The sequence below is a fragment of the Trichosurus vulpecula genome, chromosome 5 (genome assembly GCF_011100635.1).
Source record: "Trichosurus vulpecula isolate mTriVul1 chromosome 5, mTriVul1.pri, whole genome shotgun sequence".
Classification (NCBI taxonomy): domain Eukaryota; kingdom Metazoa; phylum Chordata; class Mammalia; order Diprotodontia; family Phalangeridae; genus Trichosurus; species Trichosurus vulpecula.
Window position 1 is genome coordinate 105,868,080 of NC_050577.1, and position 22,342 is coordinate 105,890,421.

Below are 22,342 nucleotides of genomic sequence, written 5' to 3' on the forward strand. Positions count from 1 at the left end.
TAGGGTTGGCCAGGAGATAGGCACATTTTATTTTTTGTAGAGCATTTTCCTTTAAAAAGTCAGCATTGTGTTGGGTGAGGGAAACAAATGGAATTGCTTCATTGTTTCTTAGGGGATAAATTGGCTTCTTTGGCCTTCTTAAGGAGGGTTCAATAAATGATTAATGACTGATCCTGTTGGGAAACACCATGCACTGGCTAGAATTAGGGACAGATTGGGGGAAGCAAATTGGGAAGGGAAACTTTTCCTACCAAAACTGAGAAAGGAGGAAAGGCAAGGAAGAAACAGGGTCAAAACAGTCAAAATAGCTCCTTTAATCCCCTTATGTGGGAACGTTGTCAGAAAAATTCTAGGAAGTATAGGAACAGGAGTTAAAGGGGTTCCTATACTGCACCAGCATCTCGTAGTATACAAACACAGATGTACTTCATGTTCACTCAAAGTCACACAACTGCAAAGGATTTGGGGCTGTACTTTACCTGTGGGGATGGTGGAGAGGATATTGACCCTGAATCTCCTTGGGAAGGTAGGGTCTTAGATTAAGAATTGGGAGGAAAGAGATTCTGGTCCCAAGATGCAATTCAAAATACATGCTAATCTGACTAGGTTTGAGATTGCTCTTACAAATCCCAAAGATATAAGTGACTGGCCTAGTTATGGATGTTTCCATATGAAGAACTACAGTGTTTAGTTCAACTGGCTGGCGCTTGGTCATTTAATCCTCCTGTGGGCCAGTTACATTTGCTCTGTTCCATGACAACAGACTTCTCTGCTAATCCTGACTGTAAGAGTGCTGTCCCAAGCAGATTCAGGTAAGAGAGCCATCAGATGAATCAGGGCAAATTCATACCCGTGTTTGAAAAAGCAACTCAATACACATGTCTTCCTGGCTGGAGGTCAGAGGTAGCCTTGTCTATATAGGACTGCATAAGTGGAGAGAACTACCCAGAAGAGTCTAGTTCCCTGGTCCCTAGGAGCCTATAATACATTTGAGAAGCATTCAAGTCTTGAAAAGTCTAAAGCTCAGGGGCTAAGGTAAAATAAAAAAAACAACATTCCTATGCCCCAATCTTCCACCAGCCTCCAGAAAGCATTTTAATAAAGTAGAAAAGCAATTAGTGGTAGTATAGAATAAATAAGAAGGGAAAACAATGGTGCAACTAGGGGCCAGAACCCAGCATTTGGTGACTTTTAAAATAAATGTAATGAATTACCTGTGCCAACTTGCCACCATCTGGAAAATTTCCACTTACTCAAGGAGCTGGAGTTTGGCTTCAGAAACTCTTTAGGCACAGGCAACCTCCTTCCCCAAAGGAAGGCTTCCAAGCATACTTGTAGATATGGCCATTTGCCCACCAACTCAGACAAACATTTCTTCCCCAAGAGGGGAATGAAGGCAAAATGGCTCTCAATCTGAGATACTTCTCTTTACTCCTCCTCATGCCCAAAGAGGCATTTCTGCCTTTCCCCCTAGGAGGAAATCATACTTTTCAAATAAAAAAAAATAAGGGCATTTCCCTATAGTTCTAAAAACTGCAGGTTTTCCTGATAGCTGTTTCTCTTTCCCGTAGAATAAATCCACCATTTAAAAAATAATTCTTACTCCGGTTATATGCTAATAACAGTCATGGTTATACATAGACACCTCTCCCCATCCCCCCCATATTCATATAACTACAAAGACCCCCTTTATACATGCTGACATCTGTCCCCAGTCACTCAACCTCTCTGGGCCTCAGTTTCCTCATCTGTAAAATGAAGCAGTTGCAGTAGATGATTTCTGGGGTCCCTTCCAGCTGTACCTCTATGATGGTAATTTGGAGAAGCCCTGACATAGACACACTCACATCTGTACCTGGATACATACATATATACATACACACTCCACATACATAGATACATACATTCAGGTGTACATTCCCACAGATCAATCAATGCACACCAGGATATCACACAGTTAACCTCATACACACACATGCTTAAAAAATAGCATGTTTTGGGAGAGGTGAGAGGATACGTGACTTGGTGGATTGAATGAACAGTCAGGAAGCTGAAAGAAGGTGAAAGCTTGAAAGCTGACAGGGGAGTAGGTAGGTGAATAAGAGAATATAAATGGATAGAGGAGAGGCTTATTGGTTGGCGAGTGATCCACAGCATGTTGATTTAGCAATACATTACATTTACATAGATCTGCTATTTACTTCATACTTGCTATGCAGCAACCCTGTCTCGGGGCTTCTCTTATTTATCTCATGGCTGTCCGATAGCATGGCACAGCATAGCACTCTATACCTGGTGGGCTCTGGTAAGTGCTCCTTTCCTACTTTTGGCAGACTCCTAATCTCATGGCTTTATGCCTGCCTTGTTCACTTCCTGGCTCCTCCAGCTACCTCAGCGTCAGTTAGCTCAAATAAATCCCAAGATACTGTGGTGGGTATTTCCTTCTTGCACTTGGGTATAAGCAGCCAAGTCAGCTACTCTGGGATACACGACCTTGAAATTGGAAAGAAAAGGAGGAAGAGGGAGAAAGGGAGAGGGAGAGAGGGAAAGATGGAAAGAGTAAAAAGTTCCGAGTTGATTTACAACAATATCATACAAACTTGAGCCCATGGAAAATGGATTCTCTTTCTCTGCACATGACCTATCTTCTTTCATCTTTTCAGACAGTGAACTGATACAGAAGGAGGAGACACCCAATAAAACAGGAGTTACCACTGATGGGGAGTAGAAAGGTCCTGTTTAGCATACATCAACTAAAGGTTCCGTTCTTTCTCCCTCCCAAACTTTGTTCCCTTTTCTCCTTCTGTAATGGCTTGTTGCCCAGCTGTGTCTTGAACTTCCAAAATTAAGAGGACTACTTCCACATAGTCCCCAGTAATGCGCAGAACCATAGGGTCCCCTATCTGAATGGTTCTTTTGATTCTGCCATCTGGAATTTTGAGCTGTTTTTAAAATAATAGAAAAACTGAAATCAACTGGTAACACCTCAGTAATACATACACACATACACATTCTCCCTCTCTCTCTCTCTCTCTCTCTCTCTCTCTCTCTCTCACACACACACACACACACACACACACACATACACACACATTCCAATAATTGACAGTTGCAGAATTGGCACCCATACAGTCTCACCTTCTCTCTACTTTTTCCAGGTCTTTGTGCCTGGGCCAAGATATCAGCACAGTTTATAGACAACAGTCGTACTGCAATATTTCAGTTTGAAAAGAAAAAAACCATCAGAAAAAGTATACACACACATGTATCACAGCATTTCTGAAAGGCCCCTGTCTGCCCAAAAGATGGGGGTGGGGGCAGGGCAGCCTCTGTTTAACCTGGATGTAAGGCAGCTGGAAGATAAGACTGGGTTGTCTGAGCATCCACAGAAGTGTCCTCGTATTGATGCAAATATCATCTCTCAGGGTTGTTGGTCTCTTCCCCTTTCCCCTCCCCTCTTCTGTTCATCCAAAAGTTTGGCAAGCAAAGAGAAAACTTCCATCTCAGTTTGTTTTCTCTTCCAATTCTTGTGTGTAGCTGGTGGGGCGGTTGGGGAATAAGATCTGGAGCATTGGGAGAAGAGATGGTTTTGAAAATGGCCTTGAAGAGTTGGTTACATTCTACAGGTGAACTAAGGGTTTTGTTTCTTCTCATTAATATTGGTGGGTGGTGGGTTCTTCTCTTGTTGGTCCAATTGATGGCATGTATTCCTTACTTCCTGTGCTGCTTCAAACATTTGCCACTGTCCCTTCCCAGCTCACCAACCCATCCTCACTAGTAGCAGTAAGTGTGATTCAACTGCAAGTGAGCATGTTCACTCAACCTTCAAAAAATCATGAAGCCATAAGTTAAGAATTGATGGAAGAGCCATATGACAACAAAGTTTTCCCCATCTTAGTGAGAAAGGATGAAGCAACACAAAGTTCTGTGAAGACATGGGTGCCTGAGCCAACTCAATGCTCTCTTGGCACTGGCACCATCTTGCTTTAGTTTCTGTTTTATATATGTATATTATATATATATATATATTTATATATATATATGGGGGTTTTGTTTTTGTTTTTTAGCACACTGTCCCATTTTCAGGTCTGGTTTTGGGGCAGTTGGTCCTGGGGACAGGTTGGACAGAAGGGGCCAAGGTGCAGAAGAAGCCCGAGATAAGCGTGAGGCCCAGGCCGCCCCACGCACAGAACATGGACCATCCATAGCCATGGCTAATATCGTCAGGTAGTCCATACAGGTAGCGTGGGTAGCGTGATAACTCGAAGTTGATCCCAGCCACACAGGTGCACAGTGAAATGATGCAGAAGGTTCCTAGAGGACAAGGTGGGGTGGGATTAGGGATAAGGAAAGAAGGGAAGGAATAGGAAAGAGAAGGGGAGGGAGAAAGAAAAAAAGAAAGAGGTGAATGTTACCAAGTGGTTTTTTGTTGTTGTTGTAACTTTCTCAGGTGGGAAAAGATACCATGAAATGTGGGTCAACAAGAGCAGTCACTGGAAATATTTCCTGAGGAGGAGGAGATTGTGGAATACCACTCCCACTCTCATCCACTCTCCCCTCAGGCAGAGACAGAATCAGAAACTATACCTTGGAGAAAACACAAAATAAGTGATACTTCATCGGGCATAAGGTAAGATGGAGTGAGGCAAAACAACATCCTTTTCCTCTTTTGGAGGGTTTGAAGTTTCCATATTTCACTGCTTTTAGAGAAGATGAAACGACTCAGTAAGCCCATCTGCTTTGTGTTCCCCACTTGGGAAACCATTCCCATGCTTTTTCCTGTTCCCGTACACATCAAGTCCTACATTATATTGTGTTTATCTTCAAACCAATCTCCAAAAAGCTGTCACTAATTTGAGAGTTCTTCTCTATATGGTGATAAAACATCAACTTCTGTCATTATGAATGTGGTTTTTTGTGTGAGGTTCTTTTAATCTATTAACACATAGGGATATTTTACAGAGACTGAGAGCTGCTACCAGAATTAGACCTTTAGGATCAGGGATATTTCTTACAGTTTTCACAAGTTAACATTAATTACTTCCAAAAGGGACAGTGGCTGGGAAGATAGCTCGAGTCATTTGACCCAAGTGATTACAGCCATATACCTACTGACATGCTCACATTCTTTCTATCTCTTGTAAAGCAAAACTACTACAGCCTATGATTACATAGTGGGTGTGATTTTTACCAACTAAGAATGGACTTGTTTACCTCCCACGGGGCATTCATATCTTGACTGTGAAGAACTCAAGATGCTGACATCTCTGATTCCAGAGAACAATGGTAGCTTAAGGAACCATAATACCAGGCGCCCTTGACATCAGAGCTGGATAGATAGGAGGAAGATGAGTTAGGATAACGTGTGTGTGTGTGCATGTGCTTGTGCGTGTGCATGCATGTTTGTGTCTGTGTGTGTGTGTGTGTGTGTGTGTGTGTGTGTGTGTGTGTGTGGTGAGGGAGTAGTAAGGGAAAGAGATATATTACATTTTCTATTTGTAATGAAACTTGTCATTTCCCTATAGGCCCCATACAATTTATTTTATATATCAAGTATATGAGCTTGTTCAAAATCACATACCTGTATTAATAGCAAACATAAATACTGAGAGTAGAGAATCCTGAAAGAAGACTAAGAAAGGGACGGGTCTTGGTACTATATGTATGACCTGAACAAGGAGAAATTGTAGAGAGACATAACAGAAAATCGTTGGTGATTTTCAGAGCAAATGTATTTTCACGGCTTTTTTTAATTGAAAAAGTTATCTGTTATAATAGCATATGCTAGGTCTACTGCCTTGTGTTGTCATGAATCATTTCATTAGCATTTGTTTTGTCTCCCTAATGAAACTAAGTTCTTGACTTTGGGGATTACTTGTTATATTTCCCATATCTTCCACAGAACCTAGCATAGTGTTGGGCATAGTAAGCACACCTACCACAAACACTGGTTTAATCCATGCTTTTGCTTTCTTTTCTGTCATTGCATGATACTGACATTCTTAACATTGGCCCCTTTCCTTGGGTGCCTGTCAAATACTTCAGAAGTCTGCATAGGTAACATCCCAGCTAAGGATATCCTTTAGAGAGTCATGGAAAGACAGGGCTGCAGAATCATCTCCCTACCAAAATACATAGACCACACACTTTGATGGGAAATACCACCTTCTGAGTTCCAGAAGGTTCAAAAGCCTACTCCCACGCTAAATATTTTGTAGGCTATCTTAGTGGCTGTGAAGTTTCTTTCTGGAAAATGCAGGTTATCTGTCCTAACTTTTAACCCATTTCTATCTGTTTTCCTCCTTCTCTAATCTTATTCTCTTTCCTCCCCATCCTTTCTCAAATATTAATCAATGCTCATGACATTCAAAGAACGGTGCTAGACCCTCTGGAAGATATAAATATAAATATGACATGGCCCCTGACCTATTGATGCTAACAAGTGAATTAGATAATATGTGTACAGCACTTTGAGAACCTTAAAGCACTATGTAACTATCAGTCATTATTAACATTACTATAATTCTAGTAAAGCTTGATGTCCCCCAAGTGCAAGTATCTCCTTTTGCTTAAGTTTTCTTGTATATATTTTAAACACACTTCTAATGTGCATGCTGTCTCCTCAAGAAATATGAGTTCCTTTAGAGTAGGATTTATTTCATTTGCGTCTTGAAATTCCAGGGTCTATCTTTGTGCCTGGCACATAATATGTGCTTAAAAGAGGCTTGTTGATTGATGGAGGCAGAACAGTGTACTTCAAAGAGGCTTTGATTTGGGAGAAGAGGACCAGGGTTGAATCATGGCTCACTTACCTTATTGTGTGACCTTGGAAAAGTCATGACTTCTCTCACCCTCACTTTCCTTATATGTAAAATGAAGAGATTCAAGAGATAATTTCTAAAGTCCTTCGAGATAATTAACATAAAGCATAATATAAACACTAGCTACTAATTTATCTTTTTTCTTTCCATGTTTCTATGTAAAACTAAATACAACCAAAAGAGAACTCATTTTGTCCCTTGTCAGTGCTACTCCCCATCTGCACATCTTTATTACTGTCAAAGAGTAGCACCAACCTCCCAGTCACTCAAGTTTGAAACTCTGGTTTTGTCCTTGATTCCTCCCTCTCACTCACTGCATATATTCAACCAGTTGTCAGATTTTGTCATTGAGCCCTCCACATGGATTATCACAATTGCCTTCTACCTGGTCTCTCTGCTTCATATCTCTCCCCATATCAATCTATCCTCTAAACAGCTGTCAAAAGTGAATTGCCTATGGCAGTAGTCTGACCAGGACACCTGTCCACCAACCTCCACTCAATAAGCTCCAGTGGTCTCTTATTATCTGTAGATCAAACATAAACTCCTTTGGCATTGAAAGCTCCCATAACTTGGTCACTTTTTCCACACTATGCCCCTTCACAAACTCTATGGTGTACTGGCCAACTCGCTGGTCTTCACACATGACACCTCATCTCTTGTCTCGGTGCCTTTATAATGAGTGTCCCCCATGCCTGGAATGCTCTCTTTCTTCCCCTCCACCTTGTGGAATGCTTGACTTCCTTCAAGACCCTACTCAAATGCCATCTTCTGCATGAGACCTTTGCTGGTTTCTCTCCTCTCCCCAACTGCTAGTGCTGTCCCCCCTAAGGCTACCTTCCACATCCTCTGAATCTATCTTGTGTGCTCTATTTATATACATGTTGTCGCCCCCAAGAGAGTGTAAGCTCCTCGAGGCCCTTAATGTCTTTGCCTTTTCTTGGTATCCTCCCTGTTTAGCACAGTGTCTGATACTGCAGACTCTTAATAATGCTTGCTGATTGATTTCTTCCCAACATATTCATGACCCAAGCTGTGTCATCTCACCATTGTAGACATCATCTTTACTTACAAAACCAAAAGATGGAGCTCATTTGGGGATGATGTCTTGCTTTAAAGGACAAGGTTCTGATAATTATGGTATGGGTGGGTAAGGAGAAGAAAGAGAGGGAGAGAGAGAGAGAGAGAGAGAGAGAGAGAGAGATTAATTTCTAATTTTCCTTGAGTCATCCCAGGTGAGGTGCTTATAACGTTCATTCACAGACAAAGTTGAACAATTTGTGTGAGCCTGTTTGGTCAACCAAAGGGAGTTAATGAAAGATGCTTCCTTTTATGACTTCTTGGAAAAGAGGGCCCAAGAAGAGATAAAGTGTAAAAGGACAGAAAGAGAGAGTGATAGGGAAAGAAATGACAAATGGGTTAGGGCAGAAAATGGGGAGGGAAAAGTAGATAAGAGATTCTGGGTGATGCTCTTGAAAATAATGTGTTTTTATTTCCCTCTTGCCCAAGGATCTTCAGATCCATACATGGATATGGATATATGGTAGAGAAGGATTCAATAATATTTGTGTTATACCCACAGCATCTTTCTTGGGATGAATGTTATGTTAGGGTGAATCCAAGTCTAGATAGATGACAGAAACTGAAGCTTGAGGTATGCTGGGAATAAGGTTTTTTGCTCTTAGAAATTACAAACATTCCAACAACATTGAACAAAGGACCACATAAAAGGGAAAGCAAAGATAACATGTGGTAAAACATTTCCTCATCTTTGGAATGAGAGCTAGATATAGTGAATAGATATGATATAGAGACAGGAGACATGGATTTGAACAATGCCTCAGATACTTTCTAGCTTTGTGCTGATGAGCAAGGCACTTAACTTCTTGAATAAGTTTGAATAGGCCTTACTAAATTTTGTGAAGTTGGATGTCATCAGAAAAATGGGAGGTGGTCACATCAGCAATACTCAGGTTCTAGAAATGTGGGTCTAAAGCCATGACATTAATCAAGTTCATAGGGGCCCTTGCGATGATTCATTCCTTGGGCTTCCCATTTTGGAAAAGAGAATCACATAGCTAATGTCCCCCTGAGAGACTCTTAGATCTGATTCATGGACCAGCCTAGCCTGGGAAGATCAATGAGGGAGTTAGAAATAATCACCACAGGCAACAGACTGGTTGAACTGATAGTAGTACCAACTGTTGGTATTTATGGAGACAATAGGAGTGAACAAATGAATGAATAAATGAATGCATGTTAACATTTTTAAGTGTTTACCGTGCACTAGGAATTGTACTAAGCACTGGGAATATGAACACAAGAAAGGAGACATCCCTCAAAGTCCTCTTCCTAGCTGTTTCTTCCTAGCCACTTTAATAGATCCCCCAGTTTAGACTATTGTGTAAATAAGTTCAATGTGAAGGTACATGTAGAATCTATATCGGATTACATGCCGTCTTGTGGGGAAGGGGGGAGGAGAAGGAAGAGGAGAAAATTTGGAAAAACTTGTGGAACTGAGTATTATAAATTAAAACAAAAAAAGAAATCCCCCCTAAAGAATAGATCCCCTAGTTTATAAACTTCACCTGTGGGGGGGAGGGTTAGAGCCAATAAAAAAATTAAATAACTGTTAAATATCTCTTTGAGCTTCACACAGAGCATCTATTTCCCTCCCAGATGCACTTCATTCTCTGATAAATGCACTGACAAGAAGAGATATACATGCTGTCATCTTTCCTCTTGCTGACCTATTATTGTTGGTCCTCTCTTTTCCCACTAATTCTCCCCTCTCTCCCACTTCTCCATAGCAGTATCATCCACCAGATTCACTAGACATTAAGAACCTACTATGTGGAAGGTAAGAATCATGATAGCTAATAGCAGTTATATTTTAACAGCTGTAAGGTTTGTAAAGCATGTCACATAAGTTATCTCATTTTATTCTTACCAACCATATAAGATAGGTGCTATTATTATACCCGTTTTATAGGTCAAGAAAATGAGGCTGAGAAGTCCAGAGGCAAACCGCCAATGAGTATCTGAGGCAGGATACAAACACAGGTCTTTCTGATTCCAAGGCTAACACTCTATCTATTGTATTACCTAGCTGACAGAAAAGTATTATCTATCTACTGTACTAGGTTCCTATACAAAGTAAGGAGGGAGTGACTGTGGTCTCCAGTGTCCTCAGGGCAACTGAGGTCAGGGTGAGAGGAAGAAAAAGAAACTGTTTTCAGCCAGGATAGTTGGACCATCTTTCTGGCTCCCAAACAAGTAACTTCTCAATCTCTTCTGTCTCATAGTACAATGTTTTACACTTTGATGTTTAAAGAATGTGTTGGATGTATGTATTATCTCATCAGATCTTCCCAGCAAACCTGTGAGGTAGGTACTTCTTTGGTATTTTTATGGACCTTTGATCTTATTAACTCTATTCAGTGGTGTAGATCACATCCTGTTTGGATCTTGGCCATCTTGGCCTAGAACTGAGACCCACCCAAAATGCTGAGGGCTTTCCTCTAGATTTCTGGTCGTTGCATGGATGATAATGGAGATAATGGATGATAACTGCATGTGGGTGGCCATCAGCTCTCCTTCACTCTTGTCACTATGACTAACCCATCTTTTTTTTCCCAGTCCTGCATCTCTTTGATGGTGCCTTCTCTGTTACTTCTATATAATTTTTTGCTGACATTATACTGCGACTTATTCATGTCTACTGTGTGCCTCTCCATTGCCCTTTGGGTGACCCACAACTTCATGCCTTTAGAGATCATGGCATTCCATGACTTGTAGCCATTTGAGTATCTCCAGAGGGATATTCATGCTAAAAAGATGGACCTTTGTTTCAGGAAGAAGCTTGAGGTCACAGAAAGTGCATCAGAACTACCCAAATATAATTCATTTCACTCTTGTCCTTCTTCTTGGTTCTGCGCCTAGCTCACTGTCCATTTATGGTATCTGTACAAGATATACATGGCGATGAGCTTCATGTATGTTATAGATTGGATATTTGACATTCTTATTCCACTTGGTTTTTCCTGGACAGATAGGCTAAAATCTTTTGAGTGATTGTAATAGACAGGTGGGCAAATACTACAGATTTACAGATGAGAAAGCTGAGACTGGGAGGTTAAGTAACTTGGTCTTTGAATCCAAATTTTAGTGATTCCAAGTCTAAATTTTTTTTTACCAAACCCAGTGGTGAGCAGATAAATGTTGAACAATATGAATTCAGAAAATGCATGGCACATTTTAAAGTTTAACGTGCATTATTAACATTTTCTTAATTCTAGACAATCAATAGGACCATAAACCAAGCCCTGACTTATAGCATTCCAAGGTATAAAGGTCACACTGAAAATTTAACACTTGGCTCTCAAGTCAGTACAAGCACACCCCTGAATGCCATAATACCTTTATAATCATTACTCCCATTACCACTGTATGATTATTAAGCTACCATAGAGTTAATGATGCTGTGTTCTAGCATTTGTTTTTCTCTTTACACCATGGCTTTGGGTTTCTCTGCAATTTGCTCTCATATTCATTAATTTAAAAAATTTTTTCTATTGTCTCTTTAATTTTCTATTTCATTCCTGTGGTTTTTGTTTTTAATTAGAATGAATATTTTTAATGAATTTTTTTTAAAATGAAACATCCTCCACATATTAACTCTCTTTAAAATGCAATAACAATAGGAATAACCCCCTTTGGTGTTAAGCATGTACTTTGTGGGTTTCTCATTCAGTATCCAGAGTGCTCATCACAAAGGAGGCACAAAGCAGCATAAAGTCAGGGTGGCCAGGAACCAAGGTCTCAATTATTAGTCTATCCATAAAGTCTGGGGATCCACGGGGAAGACAGACAACTCCCTGGTAGTCAGGAAACATACTGAGGGCTCTCTATGATTGTTAATTACTCTCAACTTTTTTTTTTAAAGCATCAGATACTCTGCTGATTACACGGCTTGATGGATCGAATACTGGTTGCAGAGTAAGAAGAATCTGGGTTCAAGTTTCTGTCTCTTGACTTTATTGACTATGGGACTCTGAGAAAAACAATTAACCCCTTGGTGCCCTCTCTTCTCTCCCTTCCTGGCAATCCTCTAAGGCTAGAAGTTACAGTACAGATGCTAATCTGAATTAGTGGAGGGAATTTCCTTAGTGGGAACTTCCTATATCAATGAAATAAATCCCAGGTCGAGACCACTCCTCTATTTCCCCACCCCCAATTCTCATGTTCATCCTATGTAGGCAGTTTGGTCATGTACTGAATAGAGTTCTGGACCCAAAGTCAGCAAGACCAGTACTTGAATTTTGCCTCAGACACTTACTGTGACCCTGTTCAATTCACTAGACTTTTCTCAGTTTCAGTTTCTTCATCTATAAAAAAAAGAAAAAAAAACACACAAAAAAACCAAGGATAATAATTGCATCTAACTCAAAGGGTTTTTGTGAGAATAAATGAGATAACAAATGTAATATCCTTTGTAAATCTTAAAGTACTACATAAATACTAGTTATTGATGTACTATTATTACTATTAAATGAGAAAAATGGTTCACTACAATCTCAGGGGGCTCACTATTGCAGGTGATCCAAAAGTCCTCTACTGGGTCTATGTTGGTTACCATATATTACTAACAGGACTCGTATGCCAATAACAGGGTAAAATATATCAGCAAGAACATTCGTGCCTGGAGAAAGAGATGAATTGGTCATATCACAAGAGTGAGGGGTCATAAGTGGATAGTTTGAGTAATGCATTGGTATTCCCCAAACAGTAAAAGAACCAGAGGAAAGCCTGTGTTGGGTAAATTCTCCATGGAGGACTTATGTCAGGGTATGGACAAGAATCTGGGAAAATAAGGAGTGGAGAGGTTGCCATCTGTAACAGTGACGTCATCTCATCCACACAAATGAGATCATAGATATAGTGAAATATCGATGTAAGCACTTACGGTGCTAATCCATCAACCTGCTTTTGAGGGCTAACTCTTACTGTCTCCTTTTTGTAACATTATTAGGTCTATTAGTTTAAGCTATTCAGCATTGAGGTTGAAATTCCCTAGGGAAAAACAGATAGTTGTGTGTGGGAAGATTCAGTATTCCTGAGGCTGTTGGCAATCATGAATTATCTCCCTGTACTATGTAAAGAGTATTCCTTGGTTTGGCATAGTGGAAATATCAGGCCTGTTGGTGCATTGAGTATGGAACAGTTGCTGAGTCTTTGGGAGAGGAAGAGAATGAGGTATCAGTCAAGTACCTGAATAGAAAATCTGGGAGTGAGTTCGAGGGAGGAAGGGAGTCTAAATGCATGCTTTTAGAGCCAGTTCTATATTCTTGTCTAACTGGCTGAGAGACAGAGAGTCCTAGATTTCTGTGCTAATTCCCACAGAGAAATATCAGCATCTTGCCACTTGTGATGATTAAGCTTTGGCAGATGTGGATATCTGATGTCTAGGTCTACAACACCCCAGGCAAGATGGTACACCTACCCTCTTAATTATTGTTATATTAGCATGCACAGACAATTGTGTTTTCCATTCCAAATAAGTTAGTTGACTCACTCTTTGCCAGGGAAGCAGCAGAGGAAATGATAGCTATGAGTCCTGAATGATAGTAGCCTTGAGCCAGTTTAGTCTCAGTTTAGTCAATATCAGGATCGGTAACAATAATTCACATTACTATAGCATTTTGTAGTTTGTATCAATCCAGTGAGGTACGAAGAGCAAAGTATTATTATTATGTAATAAAATATAATTGTTTTTGAGGCACCACAAACCGTGCCCATGTAAGATGGTGCGCTTAATCGATAAATGTTGAACGTGTTCTTCCTGCTCCATTGACCTGCCATTCCCAGTCTCTCTCTCTCCCTCCCTTCAGGCCTCACCATTCCCTGAGACACAATAATATTGAAATTAGGCCGATTAATAATCCTACCATGGCCTCCTAGTGTTCAAGTGAAAGGAAGAGTCAATCAATGAGGCAAACTTCATCGTTGTCTTGTTTGTAAAAATTGCCACAGCCATCCCAGCCTTCAGCAACCACCACCCTGATCAGTCAGCAGCCATTCATATCAAGGCAAGACCCTCTACCAGCAAAAAAGATTACAACTTGCTGAAGGTTCAGACGATGATTAGCACTTTTTAGCAATAAAGTACTTTGAAATTAAAGTATGGACATTTTTTAGACATAATACTATTGCACGCTTAATAGACTATATACAGTACAGTGTAAACATAACTTTTATATGTGCTGGGAAACAAAAAAAAATTCATGTGACTTGCTTTATTGTGATATTTGCTTTGTTACAGTGGTCTGGAACTGAACCTGCAATATCTCCAAGGTATGCTTATATATTATATATAATTTTAGTAGATTATATATACACACACATATATATATATATAAAAGATAATAACAAAAATTATTACCCCCATTTAAAAAAGATAGAAATTGAGTAGCAGAGAAGTTAAATGACTTTTCTGGGAACTACTTAATATTGGTCTTGGGCCTCAAACTTAGGTCTCCAGATTATTAGAAATTCTCTTACAACACTTCACCAAGTTGCCTCTAGCACAAGAAGAAACCATTCCTAAGGAAACCAAGGTCCTTAACAGGATTCTAAAAGCTGTACCCTCAGGACAGGTGAATATTAGGTTCAGAAAGAGTCCCATAAGCACACATTTCTCATGTACAAGATGTTAGTTGGTACAAAACCAGAAGGTCTCATAGGAAAACAGCTTTTCAATTTGCTTATGTGAAGCTTGCAGCCCCCTAGAATGGCAGGGTGACACCCACCACTTCTCACATGCCCATACCTCCCGGTGAGCTGTTGCCCATCTACAAAGGAGTCATCTGCTGTGAAGGTTTATTCAGAGAGCAATAAGGTAGAGGGTGAGGGTGGAGTGGAACATGGAATCTGGTGCTCAATAGGATTCGGGTTTATTCATTGTTTTGAACAGGTCATATTGTATATGAATTCTTCGTACAAGCTCCCTCTTGCTTGAACAGCTGGTTTCCTGGCCGTATTGTCTCGTTTTTCTCTGGAAGGCTATCAGGACTGTATGATCAGTGTTGAATTAGACTCGGATTGTGCCACTTGACTTTTATCCATTTCCTTGGATATGTATTCTGGTCACTGACTCTCTTTTCTCTGGGACTCCCTTTTCTCTGAATGATTCACTACTTTCTCATAGTTCTTCATTAACTAATGTGTTCTTCACTATGGAGGACTATCAGTTTTTGTCTCTGAATGGTCCTGCCCCCATCAGATGGGGTCACAGGGAACAGCACAACCTGTTGGAGGGCAGCTTCCTCAGAGGCCAGACCATTTTTTCTTACTGTAGCATAAGTTGGAGTGAAAAATCACCCTGGGAAGAAATAACTGCATGCAGACACGTGGCATTTGCTTGTTCTATTGGGCCAGTGGTGTGGTAGGTTCAGAGAAAGAAAAGACCTTTGAAGTAATCTAATCTAAAACCCTATTTTTACATTTGAAGAAACTAAGGCCCAGAAAGGTCAAGCAATGAGACCCAAAGTCACAAGTTGAAGATCCAGGCTTTGACTCAGGCTTTTTTACTCCAAATCCAGTTCACAAGACCTTGTTCCATACTGTGTTTGGGATGGCTTAAAAAAAAAAAAAAAGAAGAAGAAGCCTGACCCCTGATCAAGAAATTGCTCCTTTAAATCTTTCCCCATCTTGAAAAAAACTACCAATGAACAAACAGAAAATGAGTCCCTCCCAGCTCAGCAATGACCAATTCCATTCTGGGAATGCAGATTTGCATGAAACCCTCCAAGCGCTCAGATTAAATGCCTCAGCAGCACTTAGCTCTCAAGAGTACTTTATGGTTTTGTACAAACCTGCACGGAATATAAATTACTGTTTAATTATGCACCATTACATCATCTACCAGGCACAAGGCAGGTCACAGGGTTTGCCTCTAGCTCACCCTGAGGAAACAGCTTGGATAGGTGCAAGGAAGGAAGTTTACTGAGAGGCAATGGGCCCCTTCTTCAGGAACTATGGTAAAGAGTGCGTGCAAAGACACTGTCGCTGGTGGGACTTGGACTACATATCTTATTGGGCACCAGAGGCCTGTGCTCCTAATGCTGCCATAGCACCGTGGGATACAGAAATACACCGTGGGGCCTATTTCTGCAACTGAGCCATACTTAGGCAGCAGTAGTGCCATTTCCTGGATGGTTCTGCTGGTGCTAGTTAAATAACATAAGAAACTAGCATCACAGAATCCCAGATTCTCAAAGTTGCAAGGGACTCATGCCTGAAGCAGGAATCCTCCTGTGACATTACTGGCAAGTAGTTCTGCATTCTCCATTTAAAGATCCAGGGATGGGGAACCCATTGCCTCTATTTGGACAGTTCTAATCATTAAGTTTTTCCTCATATGGAACCTAAGCCCAGGTTCCCCAAGTCTATCCTTTCAGATCAAGCAAAAAAAAAAAAGACTAATCCCTCCTCCATGTGCCAATTTTTCAAATACTTGAAGACATCTGTCATGTCCCCTCTAAGTCAGGGGTTCTTAACCTGGGGTTCATTGATGTCCAAAGAGTATGTAGATAGACTTTAGCAGGTCCATAACTTGGATGTGAAATAAATCTTTATTTTCACTAACTTCTAATTAAAATTGAGCATTTCCTTCAGTTATTTAAAAACATTCTGAGGATTCTATTAGCTTCACAAGACTGCCAAAGGAGTCCAGGACACAAAAAAGGTTAAGAATCTATTCAAGTCTTTTTTTTCCAGGTTGACATACATTTGTAACAGTCATTCTGAATTTAATACAAATGTATGGACATATACATGAGTATATACATATATACCATACACTCACATATGTGTATTCACATACATCAATAACCTCTCAGTGCCACAGCAGCTCTCCAGACCATGCAATATATGCACAGATTATATGCATATACATGTACACACATATGTGTATATCTATATGCATGCCTATATGTACATACATATACATATATATACATAGATACATACACACATATATATATAGATATATATGTTTATATATATATACAAATCCACACATAATCAACATACAGGATATTGCAGTTTAATATTTTAATTTTTTGAATAATTTAAAATAATTTAATAAGCTGTTAAAGCTTAAAATTCATAGACACACATACATATAAACTGTATATATACAGAAATATCTGTTGATACATCAATATGCATATATTGCATGTGGAATTATTATTATGGACAGAAACCAGAAAAAATCTTTGAGTAATATTGATCACTCTAGACATTTCATTGTTTATCTTAGATATATCTTCTCACTTTCATAGCCAAACTCCTAAAAAAGGCCATCTAAACTCAGTGTTTCCACTTCCTCACATTCTGCTTTCTTTTCATTCCCTTGTACACTAGTTTCTGACCTCACCACTCCGTTGAAACTATGTAGTTCAATATTTGTACTGTCTTGTCCATGACAATTTTTTTCTTCATAGCATGTTTAACAGGTGTTCTTCCTTCCTCCCTTCCTTCCTTTCCTTTCCTTTCCTTTCCTTTCCTTTCCTTTCCTTTCCTTTCCTTTCCTTTCCTTTCCTTTCCTTTCCTTTCCTTTCCTTTCCTTTCCTTTCCTTTCCTTTCCTTTCCTTTCCTTTCCTTTCCTTTCCTTTCCTTTCCTTTCCTTTCCTTTCCTTTCCTTTCCTTTCCTTTCCTTTCCTTCCTTTCCTTCCTTCCTTCCCTCCCTCCCTGCCTCCCTCTTTCCTTTTTTATTAGTTTCTTCACTGTTTTTTGACTTCGAAAAATCTGCACAATGTTGAGATATCACTAGCAACCCATCTGATATCCAGGTTTCTCTGAAGGTCTTTGCTTGTTTTCTAAAGATTAATTAATCTGTTTTATAGCTATAGTTTGTCAGTTCTTGACATTGTTTATTTTATGTTTTTTTAAACTTTGTTTTCCTTTATGCTTCAATGTGACTGATCTTATTTCACAGTAGACTTGAATGATTCTGAAACACTTGACTTTGTTATAACATCTAAAATTAATAGTACTATACAATTAAAATATACCCAACAGTCATTAAAGTATGTTCTTTGGGATTTAAAACTCTACAATTATATTATAATAATATCCATTCTTAAAAACTACAAAATTAAAACAACAATAAAAACATGTAGAGCATGAAATTTATTACTCGACTGACAGAACTAATTGAGGTAGGAAGCCAACTTAATCTAGTTTTATCTAGTCAAAGTCAGACATTGTGAGTCAGCCTAGGATAAGGAGAAACACACATGTCACAAATTTCAAAATTATTCATTGTTTCAGGCAATTTGCACACCACTGTAGTTCACAAAAGAGAAAAATTACTAAATGCCTCTGAGTCTCACTTTCCTCATCTGTGAAATGGGGACAACGCGGTGGATAAAAGTGAGCTTCAGCTTATCGCTTGCAAGCAAGAAGTCACATAAAAGATATCACTCAGGAGACAAGTGATGAAAAAATTGTTTGACTGGTCATGAAACAAGAACATGGCATGATAGTGCATAGCTCAAGAGCTGAGGGATTGCCTACATGGATGAGATCATGGAACCAATGAATCACTGAAGCATCACTTGCATCTCCTACTTCAGAGGGTTATTCTGAGCATCAAGTAATATAATGTGTGCAAAGTACTTTGTAACCATAAAATGCTTGACAAATGTGACTTATTAATTATTATTATTATTATTTAACCTTTGTAGCTTTAAGTTTGCTCCTCTCTACAATGAGAGTGCTAGAAGAAAAAATCTAGCATCACACTCTAGTCCTTTCCTACTCTATGATACTAAGTGTTGGACTGAGCAATTATTATATTTCTGTCTCACTAAATCTATGGCATTTTTTACCCTTCTTGTTGAATCAAGCAATCAGTAAGCATTGATAAATGCCTTCTGTATGTCTAGACACTGTTAGGCCCCTGAGATTCAAAGACAAAAGTGGAATAATCTATGACCCGAAGGAATTTACCTTCTATCAGGGAGAAAACACACACAGCCACACACAACCCCTACCCCCCACTGCAAACACACACATAATATTTGCAAAATAAATACAAGGGAACTTTTTAGGGAAAAGTACAACATGAAAGCCTGAGAAAGATGTTTTGCTGGTTGCTCCTCACCTTCCCAGAGCACAGCTCTGTTGCTTGGAGAGCCCATTAGATGCCATTATTTGGTGCCATTGTGCATATGAGGCTCAGTTCTAAATTACCTTTACTTCAATCCTAGAGGGATTGGGGCCCCAGCTGTTTAAGTGCCTGAAGGAAATTGGTTCCTGAAAGGAATCTTTCTGGCTCCCGCCTAATCTGATCCAAGTCAACACCATGCTCATTAACAGGGGATTTGGCTTATATATGTATTTTTTTAACACTTTTTGCTTGCCTGGTCTAGCCTTTTCTTGTAAATGAAGACCCATTTCCTAGTGCTCTGCAAGACCTTCACTCTATTATTGGATCATTAGATTGCATCTTTATTAATTTATATTTATGTAGGTAATTTCTACATCTTTTTTTTCAGAATCTAGACCAATAGGTCTCCTTATAATTTCAAAATAAAAATAAGAGTTTGTATAGATCCTAGGTTCTTTAATCAATTAGAAGACCTTTGAGGGCAGAGCTTTACCCCACCCCCCAATCTTCCTTGAACAGTGGGTGCACAAATTCTTGTTGGACTCAGCCTAGAGTCAGAAGATATTTTCACAAATACCTGGGACTTGAAGCAGCGTATGGTAAGTACTTTTGTAATAGTACAAACTGAGTCATATAGGAGTTCAGCTCAGTAGGCACTTAAAGAATTTTCTTTGATTGATATTTCATTCAAGCCTCTCAAGAACCTTGTGAGGTAGGTAGTGCAAGTATAATTACCCCACTTGACAGATGGGGAAACTGAGATTTCGTATACATGATATATTCCTTCATTCTACCACATAGAAGAATGGTCACACTTTAATCTTATCAGTTACACGAGTTCTACCTTCAAACTCGTCACTCTGAAATTCCTCAAACCATAACCTTTTGTCCTTCCATTTATCTGCTTCTGAAACTCATCCTCTGTTCTTATCATAGCTGCCACTCCTCCCTTTTCTGGTGTCACTTTTCTTTCTTCAAAATCTGGGCCTATATTTGGTCAGTTCAAATTTCCACTCAATCTTCTTCTACTCCTGAATCCCTTGCCTCATAGTCCCATTTCCACTTATGGCTTTCCAAATCCTGATCCAGGATTACTTCCACAATCTGCCTCCTGTGTGCCTACTCATGTGCTTCTAAACACCCCTAGAGGAACACTACCCGCTGACTGGATCCATGACAAATTTATGCTATCCACTCTCAGTTGGGTTGTTATTGCTTCATGCCAAGGATTTTACTCTTTCCTGTTTGACTCTATCAAATTCTCCACAGTGTCTGTTCCAAACCTCTTGTCTCCTCCAACTATCTTTTATACCTTCTCCCCTATTCCTCTCAACAGAGCTCCTCACCTGCTGTCTGACTGAAAAAAATTGAAGCCATCATTATATGCTCTTTTTCCTCCTCAATAAAACATTTCAAATCATCTCAACACCATTTCCCATTCTTCCCTCCTACGCTCTGGGCTTAAGAGAGGGTGTGGCCTTTCTTTTTGCCAATGCCAATCCTTCTATTTGCACCCTTTATATCTTTTCCTCCTGTTTCTTCCACAAACTTGTCCTTTCAGCTACCCCTTTCTCTCCCTAATTATCTACCCTTCCTTATGACATGGTTCCTTCTCTGCCACAAACATGTTCTCATCTCCCATATTCTTAAAAAACAACAACAACCCTTTACTTGATTCTACCCTTAAGCTAACAGTCTACATCTTTCCTCTTTTCATTAACAAACTCTTATCAAAAGTTGTCTATACCGATGGGCTCCATTTTCTCAATTTTCAGCCTTGTATTGTGGTTTCCATGCCTACCACTCAAGTGAAGCTGCTCTCTCCAAGGTAGCCAGCGATCTTTGGCTAAACTCAATGGTTTTTTCTCAGTTCTCATCTATCCTGACCTCTCTGTGGCATCTAGCACCATCAACTATCCTCTCCTAGATATGCTCTCCTCCATGGATTTTTGTGACCCTGCTCTATTGTTTTTCTCTTGTTATCAGTCTGATTTCTTCTCAGTCTTCTCAAGAGGATAATAATTCATCTTGTACTCCCTATGTGTGGGTATATTCCAGGGCTCTATCCTGGACCCTCTTCTCATTTCTTTGTTCTGTTCACTCTGTATCTACAACCCCTCTCGGTGAAATCATTAGCCTTCATGGGTTCAATTATTATCAGTTCTGCAGAAGACTCCCAACTCTACATATCCATCCAAGAACTCTCTCCCAAGTTCTAGTTCTCCTGCCTGCTGGACATCTCCATCTGTCTCCACTGGCATCTCAAACTCAGACTGTCCTAAACTGAATGAATCTTTAGTTATAAACCCATATCTCCTCTTAATTTCTCTATTCATGACCAGAACAACATTGTTCTTCTCGTCATCTTGTTTGACCACCTAGAAATCTTCCATAACTCTTTACTCATTTATTCCCCATACCCAAACAGTTCCCAAGTGGCATAGATTCTATTTCCTTAACATCTCTTGAATTGTCCCCTTCTCTTTACTCTGATGGCCACCAATCTGATTCAGGCTTTTATCACCTATCCCGGGGGTGGGGAACCTACGGCCTTGAGGCCACAAGTGGCCTTCTAGGTCCTTGGGTACAGCCTTTTGACTGAGTCCAAGTTTTACAGAACAAATCCTTTTATTAAGGGGATTTGTTCTGTGAAGCTTGGAGTCAGTCAAAGGGCCACATTTGAGGACCTAGAGGGCCACATGTGGCCTCGAGACTGCAGGTTCCTTAACCCTGAATCCCTTAGATTAGCGCAACAACCTCCTAATTTGGCTGCCCACATCCAGTCCCCTCCTTCTCTATCCTCTAAGCAGCTTCCAGATTGATGTTCCTAAAGCTCAGATATGATCATGTCACACCCCTGCTCAATAAGCTTCTGGGATAAAATACAAACTTATCTGCTTGGCACTTAAAGCTTTTTATGATCTGGCCTCAGCCTTTCTAGGCTGATTATATATGACTACTGTGAGAGATTGGTAAAAGTTAGGGAAAGTTAAGTTTCCACACAAGAGTTAATTAAGTTCCACAGAATAATTAATGAAGTGTCAGCTTGAACAAAGAAGGGAATAAAAATTAACTAAGGTAGATGGACCCAGCTAATGAGAGAATAGCTAGTGGCTTTCCGAAAACCACGGATTCAGTATGTTAGGAAAACTGGTCTAAACCGGCCAGATAACAGTCAGAGTTGAAGAGAGAACTGGGTCAAATGGCTACCACACATGCTTAATTGGCTAATTGAATGTTACCTTACACACCTACAGGGAGGAGTTTTCTGCCATTTTTGAACATGGGACATATCATGAGGGGAGGGGGACATGCTTACACATATCAAGGAGAGAACATATGAAGA

The 22,342-nt window shown here is 39.8% G+C and overlaps 1 protein-coding gene across 1 annotated transcript in view; it reads right to left on the reverse strand.

Annotated features, from left to right (window-relative positions):
* Positions 1 to 4,049: 4,049 nt before the first annotated feature.
* TMEM178B (transmembrane protein 178B) overlaps positions 4,050 to 22,342 on the reverse strand; it is a 31,902-nt gene continuing 13,609 nt past the window's right edge. The window contains exon 2 of the mRNA XM_036758510.1: positions 4,050 to 4,314. Coding sequence (XP_036614405.1) covers positions 4,064 to 4,314 — 251 coding nt within the window. The 3' untranslated portion in view covers positions 4,050 to 4,063. The remainder of the gene's footprint in view (positions 4,315 to 22,342) is intronic.